This window comes from Oxyura jamaicensis, chromosome Z (genome assembly GCF_011077185.1).
Source record: "Oxyura jamaicensis isolate SHBP4307 breed ruddy duck chromosome Z, BPBGC_Ojam_1.0, whole genome shotgun sequence".
NCBI lineage: Eukaryota > Metazoa > Chordata > Aves > Anseriformes > Anatidae > Oxyura > Oxyura jamaicensis.
In genome coordinates this window covers 12,123,313-12,138,237 of record NC_048926.1, presented here as the reverse complement: position 1 = coordinate 12,138,237, position 14,925 = coordinate 12,123,313, and the positions used below count along the sequence as shown (strand labels likewise).

The 14,925-nt window shown below is 39.3% G+C and overlaps 1 protein-coding gene and 1 long non-coding RNA gene across 3 annotated transcripts in view; both read left to right on the top strand.

The window, feature by feature from the left end:
- LOC118156567 overlaps window positions 1-14,925 on the top strand; it is a 754,908-nt gene that overhangs the window by 81,392 nt on the left and 658,591 nt on the right. The window lies entirely within an intron of this gene.
- The window catches only part of PRLR (prolactin receptor), a 158,910-nt gene that overhangs the window by 134,306 nt on the left and 9,679 nt on the right, over window positions 1-14,925 (top strand). Inside the window, exons 8-14 of one of the 2 annotated variants that reach the window (XM_035310706.1) lie at window positions 1,947-2,035; window positions 3,072-3,185; window positions 4,192-4,324; window positions 6,427-6,596; window positions 9,780-9,949; window positions 11,229-11,370; window positions 12,876-13,008. In XM_035310706.1, coding sequence (XP_035166597.1) covers window positions 3,107-3,185; window positions 4,192-4,324; window positions 6,427-6,596; window positions 9,780-9,949; window positions 11,229-11,370; window positions 12,876-13,008 — 827 coding nt within the window. In that variant the 5' untranslated portion in view covers window positions 1,947-2,035; window positions 3,072-3,106. Of the gene's footprint in view, window positions 1-1,946; window positions 2,036-3,071; window positions 3,186-4,191; window positions 4,325-6,426; window positions 6,597-9,779; window positions 9,950-11,228; window positions 11,371-12,875; window positions 13,009-14,925 lie in introns of those variants that run through there. The other variant, XM_035310708.1, reaches the window with a different exon arrangement.

Genomic DNA, 14,925 nt, shown 5'->3' with positions numbered 1-14,925 from the left:
TAGGCCTGAGAGACGAACATTATTTATCATTGTAACTAGTCGGAATGTGAATCTTGTTCAGTATGGATTGGTAGAGCACATCAGGCTTTAGATCCCTTTGGCAACACAAAGCCTGTGATGGACAGAATGCCATTGACAGGGGATGCTGTGCATTTGTTTCCCCTTCCTGCAAGCCTGAAAATAGCGCAGATGGAAATATTTCCATTTGTGCAGAACTTGGTAAAGACTTCTCTGTCAGTCTCAAGAAATGTATCTATCAGCACACAACAAGAGCTACAAATAAAGTAGGACAAGGACAATCTCTCAATCCTGCTTCACAGCACCAGATTCAGTATTTGTGTTTAACTTCCAGCTTCATCTAACTGCAATGTAAGCACTGTTTTCAATGCTAAAATTTCATATTATTATTAATTACACTGTAGGGTTATTTTACAGTAATATATATCACTACTTGCTTCTGTGCTTTCTAATACCTTGGTAATGATTTCTGCCCACATCCAGGTACACAATTTTTGGGTGTTCAACATACAGCTATTGAAGACTGCATAACAGCTGTGTTAAAAGGGAGAAATTCAACTACAATGTCAGAATGTAATAACTTTGTTGGAATTAAATCAAAACCTTCAAAAAGGAGGCATATATTTTTTAGTTATCATTTACTCTAGCCTTGGTTTTGCATGATGTTCTAGCAAATCAGTGTATACTGTATCCCTTATAAAAGAATGTATTCAGTCCAAAAAGAGTCATTCCCTATAGCATATTCATTAATACTAGTTATCCTTGTATGAAAAGATTTTCAAGTCAGATATAGGGAAGGTACCCTTTTAATATAGTTACGACATTATTTTTTTTCTATTAAAGCAAGTATTTCTAAAAACAAGAGATCGCTTCAGAGGCCTTTTAAGAAATATCTGAACCATAAATACCAAATACCAAGCAACCATGGAAACGCAGGCACTGGAACAAATGGAATATGGTTAATATGCCTGGAGCCTCCTGGCCACTGCTCTGCTGCTGCTGACATTCCTTCAGAAAGCAATACAAATATCAAATAGAATGATGCTTTTCTTAGATGTTTGTAAGGCCATATTTATGATCAAATAATCAGAGGTTCTCATAACTCTTTAATAGAAAATATTTTGAAAGCATTAAATTCTGAATGTAAAGTAGGATATCTAGCCATCTCATGCTTGTGCACAGTCTTCTATCTGCTAATAATTCAAGGTATATAAATTGAACTGAAATAGCCAGGAATGCACATATTGGTTCATAAAGCCCACTCCCCAGCTATCACAAACAACCATGGCATATATATTTCATAATACATCTGACTCCCTGCATTCAACTGTTGAGTTTTGGTTTAGTTTTGTTTATTTTTGTAATAATGAAATATTATGTTATTGTATGTACATGAAATGGCAATTGTTTATAATTCCATATTTCACCTTGAGAACATGTTTCTTCCTTGCATGAGCTCAATGGTCTGCATTCTGCATTATGTAACACCAAGTTTTCAGCTCATTTCAGAAGTTAAACACTAACAATTGGGCCTGCAGTTTGTTTACAGACATAAAATTTGCATGTGATTATACAAAACTGGAGTTTATATTTAAATAGTGTGCTCCACATTGACTGTCTATGCACAGATTGCTGTAAGGGAGTTTAAAATTAACACAGATGCAGTTCTGAAGTGTAGCTCAGTTGCGTAAATGAAGTGTGCCTGGATATTCAGAAGAATCCTATGAAAGTGTAGCTGACTGTGGTTCTTTAGCACTTTGTCCACAATAAACACATTTTAGAATCAGTTAAATTGACTGATACTTCATTTGCCTGTGTACTTGAGAAACATTTATGTGCTGACGGGTTGTAGTTTCTTGATACAGAAAATAAATTGCATAATGAAAATTGAGTCATCTGATAAACCACAAAGAATTTTTCCTCTGCAGAGACAGCTTGTTCTCACGCTGTTCTACACTGAGTGAGTTTCAAGCACAAAATACCTGTCAGATGTGTTTGGTGGGAGTGGAAAGCTGAGGTAAGGAGTTTCCCTTTCAGACAGTAAAGTGTTATTCTTTAGTTTCATATAGTAAGGTTGGCTACAGAGCATCTAGTAGTGGACTCCAGTCACCATCTCCACACAGGAAGTTTGTTGGTGGGACAAGCAGGAGGTCTGCTTGAAATCATACTCTGCCTTTTCTTTAGGCTAAACTGGAGTAATTTTAGCAGCAGCAGGGGCTCCCGATTACCCTGAGCTGTAACCTGAGTGCTGAGGACACCTAGTGGTGTCAGCCCTCTGCAGGCACTGGGGCTCCACAGCTGGTGGCCTCCCACTGTATTTCAGCTGAGTTCTGCAACTGCCTCTGGGCTTTACAGGCTGAAGAAAGAGGGATAATTGCATCTTGTCTTACGTTTCCACCTGGTAAATTAACTGTGAAGTTACACTACTTTTCCCTTGGTTTCTTTTCTCTGTTCTTGGCATTTCCAAGTTCCTGCAAAATTAAATGAAGTAAAAACAATGAGCACACAGAATGAGTAGCACTCTTCAGCTCAGGTGATCTGAATTCAACACTGCCAGTCCCAGATATTCAGAAGTCATGCAGTTGACTCAAAAATCCTTAACATATAAATAAATTGTGGATATTTTCTATTTATCTTCTGTTTTCAGGACCTTCAGAGTTCAGAAATGTTGAGTTCTTTATATCAACAGGGATAAACATATGTTTTTTGTTATTAAGGATCTGATTCCTCAGGTAAATTAATGAGTCAGATGTCAGAACTTTAAGAAAAGCATCCTGTGTCCCAAGATACCAAATAAATATGCAAGATTAGTTAATGCTGTGAAAGCCTAATTCCAGCACTGCTAACCATTCAAAAACTTTAAGGAAGATCTACTTACTACTCTTCAATACAGGTTTTCTTCCTCTGAAGTGGAAATGTAACTCATGTCACACCTCTGAAAAAATAACAAAAATCAATTAGCTGCAATTCAAAAAGAACTTTGATCAAGCCAAGGCATACGTATTACATATTACATATTTTTATTGACTATTGCATGATGGTATATTTTTCAGTGATCCCTTGATCTGATACTCCCCCCTGGGGAGAAATGGACACCATGAAACAGAAATTGATGTCATCAATTCCAATTATATTGTTACTTCCTCTGACTGCAGTGGGACTGACTGGTAAGTACAAAACTTCCTGAAACACTTGTTTTCCTTAAGACACTTCCTTTAGAAGTCTGAGGCTTTACCTGATCTATCCTGACCATCACTGGAACCTGTACATATTTAAATTGAATTCTTTTAAAGTTTTGTATGGAGATTTTGAAAATGGCTTGAGTCCTCTTTTCTTTTTATAGTATTAATTTAATGATAAAGTGGTGGTGATGATGAAAGGCATTCACTCCGTCCCTGCACTCACTCCGTCCTTGTCACCTTCTTGGGAATTAGCATCATTTGAATAGTAACACAATTAGAGATATGGTATGGAACTTTAATGAAGTAAAGGTAAGCTTAGGTTGAAAAGCCACATGCTCTTCATGTCAAAAAGTATGTAAATTTATGGTCTATTTTCTTGTTGGAAGTTAATGACAAGTAATCTTAACAGGAAGTATTCTAAAATGTATCAGGATTATTATGGAATATTCAAATAAATAATGAATACAAACAGGTTGCCAGTACACAAAATATTCCATCCATCCCATTGATTCCTTCTTTCTCTAATTTGTCTTATCTATAATTTACCCCAAATATGTGATAATTTTAGAGTTATGCAAATAATTGAATTTGGGTTCTATTGCAAAGTTGGACATGCAATTTAATTCTAAGATGACCCAAAGGTAAAGATTTGGGATATCTTAGGAAAAAAAAAAAAAGACTCCATGCTTTTTAATTAATTTTGGAGATTATTGAACACTTTCAAAATTTAGGTTAAAATGACATTTTTATTTTCAAAAAGAGAGTAACAAAGTATTATAAGCTGTTTCAGAAATTTGAGATAATATATATTTACTTTTCTGATAGTTTCAGCCCTTTCCCAGGCAGATTTATTTACCAAGTTCAGTCGATAGTTTCACATAATATTATTTTTTTTCAAGCATTTCTTGTTGAATTTGCCATTCAGCAACAACTACAACAAAAACCATTGTCCAACCCTAATATAACTAGCTGGATTTCTGCACTTCCCTAGGTCAATCATACCCTGGAAAACCTAAGATAATAAGATGTCGTTCTCTAGAAAAGGAAACCTTTTCTTGTTGGTGGAAGCCTGGTTCAGATGGAGGACTTCCTACCAATTACACCCTGTTCTACAGCAAGGACAGGTAAAAAGCACTGAATAAGTAAGTTTTAAAATCATGATTATGACAGAATGAGGGAATAACATTAATTTGTGAAAGGCAATTTTATGAATCCATGTTACACCTCAAATAACCAACAAGGCCTAGACTGATGAATGGCTTTCCCTTGGTGGAAAAACATGGCTACAATCAATACCAAACTTTCAGCCTGTCCCTACTAAAAGTCATCTGAGCTAATTTCCCTGCTCTAAACACATACTGGGAAAGATGTAATTTGTCCCTTTGTCAGAGGGCACACAGCTTTTATCTGAACAGCATCCTTCTCTGAGAGGAGTATCAGGGCACCTTGAGGGCCAGAGGCCACCTGGGGGTTGCAGGGGTTTCTCTGGGGCAGAAAAAGCAAGGCCACCAGCTAGGGCCCATCCCACCCCTGAGCAGGGTAACCCAGGGGCAGACCCAGGCATAGGGCACCACCATGGGGACAGAGACAGGACAAAGTGGGGCTGGGCCAAGGTGTCAGCCTGCAGGCCAAGGCCATCTTGGTGGGGCCCATGGCATGGTGGTGGGGAGATGGAGACTGGCCTTACTGCGGTGGGCCAAAGTGGGGTCTTGGCCGCAGGCATGGTCAGGGGAGGCCCTGGGGGAGGCCCTCAGGGACCTGTCATGGAATTTTCCCTTAATATGCACAGCAAACCCACATCTGGAGAAAATCTGAGAGACTTTACTTCCCCTTCTGGATTCGTAGCCTGGTTGTTCAAAAAATTGAATAAAACCAGGTGTGGGTATTGCATCTCAAAACTTGCTGTTTTGGTAAATCTGTGACTCCCTCATACTGTTTACAAATAAAATGTGTACATGTTTATCTACTTCGCTTAACCTGTGCTTCTTTGTATAAATGCCCTTTCTTCCTGAAAAAAAAGAGGTCTAAGAACACGTCTAAGCAAGCATAGAGGCTCAGAAATTTAATATTTTTGAATAAATCCAGTGACGTTCAGAATAGATAATGTAAAGCCTCAGACTTCCCTGCTTAAATTAAGCCAGCTCCAGGTCATGTGTATTAATTGATCAGGAAAGATGCAGCTTTTCATAAAGTTACCACAATCAACAATAACCTGAGAGAGATGATGCTCCCTTCATCTGTAGTGTGCATATCTGTGGAGCTTTTATTTTATGAAAATCCAAATGTTTCAATCTCAATCAGAACCGAACCTTTTTTGAGCCTCTTAAGTAACACCTGTCACAGCCCAGAAATGCTCCACCTGGAGATGGTCATAGACACTTGTCAGTTTTATTAAATCTGCTGAAAATTAGGCATTGCCAAGCACTCTGGATCTGAGCTGTAGCTACCTTTCTTAGCTTATTGTCTCTCAGGTATACTTAAATCTTTGCTCTGTGAACCCAGACAAAACTACCTGGATACTGAAAGACCTTGTTATTAATGATGTATAGAGCATAACAATGGGACTAAGACCTATCTTGGAGCCATCTCTACTAGTGTTTTGGGTTTGTACAGTTCTTCACACCTAGAAAATGCTGAGTACCTCACCTAGTTGAGCTTTAATTGAGTACAAAATAATCCCTCTGCTAAAAAAGCTGAAGACTCATGTGAAGGTAATAGGTAAAAGACATGATGATCATCACATTCAAAAGCAGATAAAAGAACACATTGCTGAAAGCAAAATAATCAGTAAAACACTCCTTGGCCTTAGAGCCCATCAGCTTACTTTTCAGAGAATGTAAAAAAGGTATTTAGCAACTTTTCTTCTTTAGTCAAAGTGAATGTGTTTAATTTGCCTTTTAACTTGCTTTTAAACATTTTTAAAATTGCCTCGTGCTGTCTCTGGAAATTTCTCTTTCCATTCTTTTGTCAACATATTCATATGTATAAAAAAACAGATAAAAGCTTTCATCCTGAACAACTGTAGTAAAAATAGCTTATGATTCAAAGGAGCATTTATGGTAATAGCATTTGACACTTACTGAAATGTTTCCCAGAGGGTGGGATTATATATAGACTTAAAGTTAAACATTCTAAACTTCTTTGCTGAACCTAGGCCATTACTAGAAAATTATCTACTTTGATTCATTTTCTAAACTTTTGAACTTTTTAAATCATTTTATTTCAGTGAAGAAAAAATCTATGAATGTCCAGACTACAGAACGTCTGGTCCCAATTCCTGCTACTTCAATAAAAACCACACTAATCCATGGACAACATATAATATCACTGTAACAGCAACGAATGAGATTGGAAGTAACAGCTCGGATCCTCAGTATGTGGATGTGACCTCAATAGGTAAAAAGGAAAGAATGAAATGAGAAAAAAACTAGCTGGAGATGTATCTGTTTTTTTAATTCCAGAAAAAGTAGTGGTGAAAGTTTTCTTTCCTCATGATGTGAAGCTTGCTATGGAGAAGTGTTTATCTACAGATGATCTAAAATATGTGCCTGTAATTTATGTGGAAAAAGCACTTTACTTACAAATTAAGTAACTGTATATTCTATTATTTTAATCTTGGCTGAAAAATAGTAGTAAACTAGTAAACTACAGTATGTCAATTAAACTCAATTTTTTTTAGAAAGTTTTGTAGGTTCCTAGCACAGCAGATTATAAAACTTTTAAATTAGGTCAAACTACCTGAAATGTTCCAGACTAAATTTTCCAAATATAAACATCTTTCTGGCTGCTGGCATTGCAATCTTGGGAGGGTAAAAATAATTGCCCAAGCACTCCACTTCTTTTTTTGTTTGTTTCCAAATATTTCATGTTCTTAATTCCATTCTGTTTTCTGCATACATATATTCTAGAATGTACTCAGTTTTTTACCTATGAAATATCTGACTTTTTCATTTTGCAAGAGTAACCTGATGAAATTATGATTTGTATTTCCTTAGCCTGACAAATTCAGTGTGATGTGTAAGATCTGCTGATACTGTGGTAAATCTGTATCCACTTAAATATTATTAGGGAGAAAGAAAGAAAAAAAATGTTATTGTACTATACTCTCATAGAATGGCATATTTATCTGAAATTAATATAATGAAATACAAAACAAATCACAGAAATAATATATTGGCTGAGGTTGGAAGGGGCCTCTGGAGGTCATCTGGACTACCCTGCTCAAGCAAGTACATCTAGAGCAGGTTGCCCTTGACCACATCCAGGCAGATTTTGAACTTCGCCAAGGAGGGAGAACACCGCAACCTCTCTGGGTAATCTGTCCCAGTACTCCATCACCCACACAGCACAGAAGTGCTTCCCAATGTTCAGACAAAACCTCCTGTGTTCCAGTTTGTGCCCATTGCCTCTTGTCCTGGCAGTAGGAAGCAGTGAAAACAGTCTGGCTCCATCCTCTTTGCACCTTCCCTGCAGGTATTTATACACATTGATGAGATTCCCCCCTGAGCTTCCTCTTCTCCAGGCTGAACAGTCCCAGCTCCCTCAGCCCCTCCTCACAGGAGAGGTGCTCCAATCCCTTTGTCATCTTGGTGGCCCTCCATTGGACTCTTTCCGGTATGTCCATGTCTCTCTTATACTGGGAAATGCAGAAGTAGACTCAGTACTCAAGGTGCAGCCACACCAGCGCTGAGCTGATCATCTCTCTTGACCTGCTGGTGATGCCTTGCCTAATATAGCAAAGAATACCACTAGCCTTTTTAGTGACAAGGGCACATTGCTGAGTAATATTAAACTTGGTGTCCACCAGGACCCCTAGGTCTTTTTCTGTCAAACTGCTCTACAGCCGGGTGGCTCCCAGCACATGCTGGTGCCTGGGGCTGTTCCTCCCCAGGTGCAGGACTTTGTGCTTCTCCTTGTTAACTCCATGAGATTCTTGTCAGCCCACCTCTCCAGCCTGTTGAGGTCCCTCTGGATGGCTGCATGATCCTCTGGTGAATCAGCCAGTCCCCCAGTTTTGTGTCACTTGCAAATTTACTGTGGGTGCACTCTACCCCATTGTCCAGATAGTTTATGAAGAATTTAAACTGAACTGGAGCCAGTACTGACACCTAGGATACTCTACTTGCTGCTGGACTTCTGCCTGACTTTGCACCATTGACCAATTACCCTCTGGGCCCAGTGGTTCAACCTATACTTCAACAGCTTCTCTATGAGGATCTTACTGGGGACAAAGTCAAAGGCCTTACCAAAGTCCAGGAAGACAATACCCACTGCTCTCCTCTCATCCATCAGGCTGGTCATTTCATTATAGATATTTACCAGGTTGGTGACATGTGACTTCCCCTTGTTGAATCTGTGCTGACTACCTTGGATGATTTTCTTCTCCTTCATGTGCTTGGAGATGGTTTCCAAAATTAGCTGTTCCATCATCTTCTCAGGGATCAAGGTGAGGCTGACCAGCCTGGAGTTCCCTAGGTCCTCCTTCTTGCCCTTCTTGGAGATAAGAGTGCTTGCTTTCCTCCAGTATTTGGGCACTTCTCTTGGTTGCCAGGATTGACCAAAGATTATAGAGAGTAGCCTCACAGTCATATCTACTACCTCCCTCAGCACTTGTGGGTACATCCCATCAAGGCCATGGACTTACGAATGTCCAGTTTGCTCAGATTTTCCCTGACATGATCCTGTTCCACTAAGGATACCTCTTCCTTGCTCCAGCCTTTCAGCCTGCACCCTGGGACCTGGGATTCCTGAATGCTGGTCTTTTTGGTAAAGACTGAGGCAAAGAATCATTCAGTATCTCAGGCTTTTCACTGTCCTGTGCAGCCAGGCCTCCCATTCAGCAGAGGGCCCACATTTTCTCTAGAATTCCTTTTGTCACTGATTTATTAGTAGAAGCCCTTCTTGTTGTCTTTGATATCCCTGGCCAGATTCAATTCTATTTGGGTTTTAGTTTTCCTAACTCCATCCCTGGATGCTCTGACAACCTCTCTGTATTCCTCCCAGGTTACCTGTCCTTGCTTACATTCACTGTAGATCACCTAGCCACGTCTTCCCATAACCTTGCTGTCAGCTCCTCATCTATCCCCAGGCACTCCAGCTGGTCATTGACATAGAGAGCAATGCCCTTCCTCATCTCCTCAGTCTGTCCTTCCTAGAGAGTCTGCATCTTTCCCCTGCAACACTCCAGTCATGGCAGCCATATCACCATGCCTTTGTGATTTCAACAAGAACATAGCCATGTAACCATACATATGTGTCTAACTCATCTTTATTCCCCATACTGCATGAATTAGTGTACAGGCACTGAAGAGGGAACACCCCAACATACTGCGTTCCTTTAAATTGTTTGGGGGATTTCTCCATAATGAGGCTTTGTAGGCATTTCTTTGCCAACCTGCAAGCACTGAGGGTGACCCTGTTTAATCCCCATTTTACTGATTTTGTGATCCCTCCCTATCACATCACCCCATGCCCTGAAAGCAGCCCTGTCCGTCATTCCTTCACAGGGCTGCTGTTTAAAGGAGGTAGCTTTTCTGACAGAAAATTAAATCATTAATGACAAACTTTTCATTTATACAGTTCAGCCAGGTTCTCCTGTGAATCTCACCCTAGAAGCAAAAACATCTGCTAGTATAATGTACCTTTGGGCAAAATGGTCTCCACCTCCATTAGCTGATGCCAGCTCTAATTCACATGTGTATCACTATGAACTACGACTAAAACCTGAGGGAAAGGAAGAGTGGGAAGAGGTAAGGGGAAAAAAAAACATTTGTTGTATAAATGCTTTTCAATAAGTTTTCTTGTCAGAATTTAATTGGTACTATAAAAATTTTAGTTTCTATAATGATACAAAAATACTGTAACCAAATCTGATTAAAAAAAGAGAAGTACTGTCACAGCTTACAGAGACAGAGAAATTCATGGTATTTGTATAACTGTCCTTGATATGTCATATACTAAAATGTAAGATAAATAGATCTATTTAGCACACTGATTGAATATTTAATTGTACATTTTCATCAACATGTCTGTTGCCATCACAGTAAGAGACTGCTCAGTTCACGTAGTTTAAGCCAAATCATAATCAAAGCAGTTTAATGATTCATTAAAATATAATTAATGAGCAATCAGTTAACTATGCAGTCAAAAATCAGTGTCAGCCATACTACAGATAAATCGTAATACCCACACTGCATGGAGTGCAGCTACCCACAGCATCAGAGAGAGAGGCTGTGCTGCTCTGTCTGGCTCAGGAAGAGGTCATGGTACTAGCAGAGCAGCTTCTGACAGCATCACACTGAATTTCAACTACAGCTGCTGTTTCCAGTCTCCCCTCACCAAATTTTCATGCTGCTTTAGTGCTGTGTTTCAAGCTGACTGTGTTTCAGATGTCAGTAATTCCCTAGTTACTGTTTAATTGGGCTGAGAGTTGTCATCCTCCTCAACATGATTAACTGGGGCAAACCTCCATTGCCTGAAAGGTTGGGGTGTTCTACTCACACTATTTACATCGAAATTCCCAATTGCTGTCAGGAGTTTTGCTAGGAGTGGGCCACAGTACTCCCACAGCTGGGATACCAGGATAAAATATCATTCTTAAAGTTATATTCAGTTGGCCTCAATGCTACCTAAACTGCTGATGCCTTACAGATGGAGAAAGCTATGTATCTTGAAAGACTTCTGAAGAGATGTTTAAAGGACCTAAATAAGGCACTTAATAATAAGACCTAAAACTAGCCCCTAAGACACATTAAACAGAGGAATTGCCTCAGTCAGACTACCTATAGTGTTCCTTTCAATGCTGATCTGATAAAGTACTTATTAGAAAGTCTACAGTTCTTGAGCATTAGAACCTCAATGTCACTGAAGTGGGCTCTTTTTTTCATTCAGCTACTACCTTTACTACTTTGTAATTAACATCGTAAAAAATATCTGATTGAAATCTTTACCTTTCAAAAATCAGTGATGCGAGCATACTTCTTGATGTCTTATTTGTTAAAATGGACCAATTCTATGTTATTTTTCCAGACAATATCTGTTGGAATGCAGACACAATATAAAGTGAATAGGTTAAATCCTGGGGTGAGGTACGTCGTTCAGGTCCGTTGCATGTTAGACCTTGGAGAATGGAGTGAATGGAGCTCTGAAAAACACATTCAGATCCCCAGTGGTGAGTTGATGATTACTGTTTTGTTAATTGTGTTTATACTCTAGCCAGTTCAGTGTTGTGAAAGGTGCCTAAATGGCAGCCCTGAATACCTGGTTTCTCACACAGATGCTTCATAGTGCTGGAGGAACAATTTAGCGCATCTTGCCGTATTTTGTGTGTAATTATATATTTAGTCTTGCTAATCCACTTAGAACTTGGCCTCTGCCAAAACTGGCTATGACAAACAGACTAGGATTTACTAGGAAGTCACTTTGGATACAGATGTGCTTGCATGATTTTTGGTCATGTCCTGCCATTTAAAATCATGTTGATTTCACCTAACTAAAGTTACCAGGTAGCAATACTTGTGTAAGAGTCACTCATTTGTTCGTTAGCAACTGGACTGAAGTCATTGCTGGTAGCATAACAGAGCATAGCACTGCAGCTGCTATCACATGGGAATAATTACCGTGTTCTGTTGGGACATTAAATATGTATGACTTCATATCTTGTTATCAGACAGTTTAGCCAGGTTGTCTCAAATCTTCTGTCACTAACTGCATTATTCATTATTTGACATGGAGATTGCTGAAGCACTGATAATAGAAAAATATTTTGTAAATGTCCCATCTTCAGATCTGCCTGAGGCAATTATAAATTTGAAAAATCAATGGCCCCACTCTAAAGAGTAGAAAATATATATTATTAATATAATGAGAACATATTTTGCTGCAAATACATACCTGCAAAGGTTTCAAGCACATCAGGGTTTTGACAACATCGCAGTATTCAAAATTTAAGCATCATCTTCAGCCCAATTTTAAATGCTTTGCTTGAGTCTATAACAACTATCAGGAATCCAGATAATTATAAATTGCTTGGCAGCAATTAGGCATATAGAGTGATTACTGGGCATAACATCACTGTAGGAGGAAATAGGAGAACTACTTCTTTGTGTCTTTTGAGTCAGCTCAGCATAGGCAATTCAGGAGAGAACTACTGGCAGGGACATAAACACGTGGGCAAATATGTTCTTGTTCATTTTTTCTTTTATTGTAAAAGCCAAAACAACGGGCAGCATTTTTATTATTATTTTTGTTTTTGAATAATCAACTGCATCTTAAAACACATTTTAGAAGAAAAAAAAAATGTTTATGTAGATAATAGATCAAAGAGCAGAATGTATTTTAAGTAATTTTATGGAACCTGGTATGACAGCATTTGAGCACCCTTTTTCAGATTTGGGAAGCCAAAAAGAACCACAACCAGGGAAATAAAACGCAGTTCCTCAATGTAGCTGCAGTGGAAAAGGATTTTGAATCCAAGTCAAAGTAAAAGGCTGCTCCCCTAATCACTGAATGCCCTTTCTTCCCTGTGTAAATAATGAAGCAAAACATTTTCTTTCTTTGTAGAAAAATAAAAAAAAAAAAAAAATGCATTTTCCCAGCTCCACTTGAATTTATTTTATAAATTCAGAGTTTACCTGATGCATTAAACTTATTAGTTTGTTTATGTATCTCTTGCAGAAGAGTCACCTCCTGAAAAGCCTACGATAATAAAATGCCGTTCTCCAGAAAAGGAAACATTTACCTGTTGGTGGAAACCTGGTTCAGATGGAGGACGTCCTACCAACTACACTTTACTTTACAGCAAAGAAGGGTAATAAGTTGTTTACAATTATTCAGTATTGTAAAAGAAGGACATGGAAAATCAAGCTTAATTGGTTCTGCATTTAGGAGAAGTGCTTTTCTATAGTTTACTACAGGCTTTTGTGTAAGTGACATATTCTGGAATAGCACTAGTAAGGACATATTTAAGGTTAAAAAAGGATCTTTTTGTAATGTTGGGTTTTTAAAATTACTGTGAATTCTACTGGCATGGATAGATTGCCTTGATAGTTGCCATGGTGCTGCAACAACATGACAGTGTTCACAATAAAAAGGCATGGTCCTGTAGCTCCTGTAGCTCCTTGGCACCATAGACAGAAGCTTTCCCAAATGACCAGAATTAGCCGCTTGAGGGGTAACTAAAAGTTAAAGCATATTATTTAGGGGATTATTCAAATGCATTTTCAACAATGACAGGCATGGGGCATCAACCACATCACTAGGAAGCCCATTCCAGTGGTTGACCACCCACATGGTAAAGAAATTGCTCCTAATGTCCAGTCTGAACCTTTGTGCTGTTCCCACACATCCTGTGATTGGATCCCAGGGAGCAGAGACTGGCACCTCCCTCTCCTCTTCCCCTGCTCAGGAAGGTGCAGAGAGTAATGAGGTTGCCTCTGAGCCTCCTTTACTCCAATTAGACAACCCAAGTGTCTTCACTCAGCCTCTCTTCACAGGACATGCCTTCCAGCCCTTTCACCAGCTTTGGTGCCCTCCTCTGGATTCTTTCTTAAATGTTTTTTTATTACTATTTTATTTTATTTATTTTATTTATTTTTTAATATTGTGGACTTTAACATCCTCCTTGTATTGTGGAGCCCAGAACTGCACCTGATATTCAAGGTGAGACCACACCTAAGTATAGTGGGAGAATCACCTCTTTTGGCTGGCTGGCCATGCTGTATTTAATGCATCCCAAAATATGGTTTACCCTCTTGGTTGCCAGGGCATGCTGCTGGCTCACATTGAGCCTGCTGTGGACCAGCACCCCCAGATCCCATCCTGCTGAGCTGCTCCCCAGACACTTGTCTCCCAGGTTGTACCTGTGTCTGGCATTGCTCAATATCCAGTCAACCTGCATTTTCCTTGGCTTCATGCCATTGATCTCCCAGTGTTTCAGTCTATGTAGATCTCTCTGCAAGGCCTCGCATCCCTCCAGGCCATCAGCAGCACCTCCCAGTTTAGTGTCACTGGCAAACTTGCAGTGAATGCATTCCACTCGGACAGCTGAACACTGATAAAAATGTGAAACAGGACTGACCCTGGAACTGAGTCCTGGTGAACACCACTAGTGATCAGCCATCAACCAGATGTAGCCCCTGCAACCCTTTGAGCTCTGCTGTTGAGCCAGTTCACTACCCAGCATAGCATCAACCTGTTCATCTCACAGTTGGACAGTCTGTCCAGAAGGATGTCGTGAGAGACAGTATCAAAGGCCTTACTTTTGTCACACTGTGTCTCAGGGGATCCTGGAAACAAGTGCTACATACTCTTCATCAACTTTGTCTTCTATCCCTGCTAACTTTGGGAAGTTTGTGAACGGATTTGGAGGACAGGTACAAATTTGATTTATTTATTTAGTTATTTATTTTGGAGGAACAGTTGGTAAAAGACCACAGAGATTCTGAAAGCATATGATGTGGGCAAAAATTCATGTAAATGTGAAATGAACATTGGAAATACTCATTTTTTTACAGATGGGATAGAAGACTTTAGCAATTACTTCTACTGGTGCTCTGAAACCCTTGGAGGATAGGTAGTGGACAACAGCATTCAGAAAAGAGTTGTACTCTACTAGCCACTATGGCATGAACAGCAGCCTAAACTCTCCAGGCTTTGTAGTCTTTGTTTTGCAGGGGAAAAGCTGAATACAGTCTCTGGAACTGTTCAATTACTCTTTAGTCTGAAA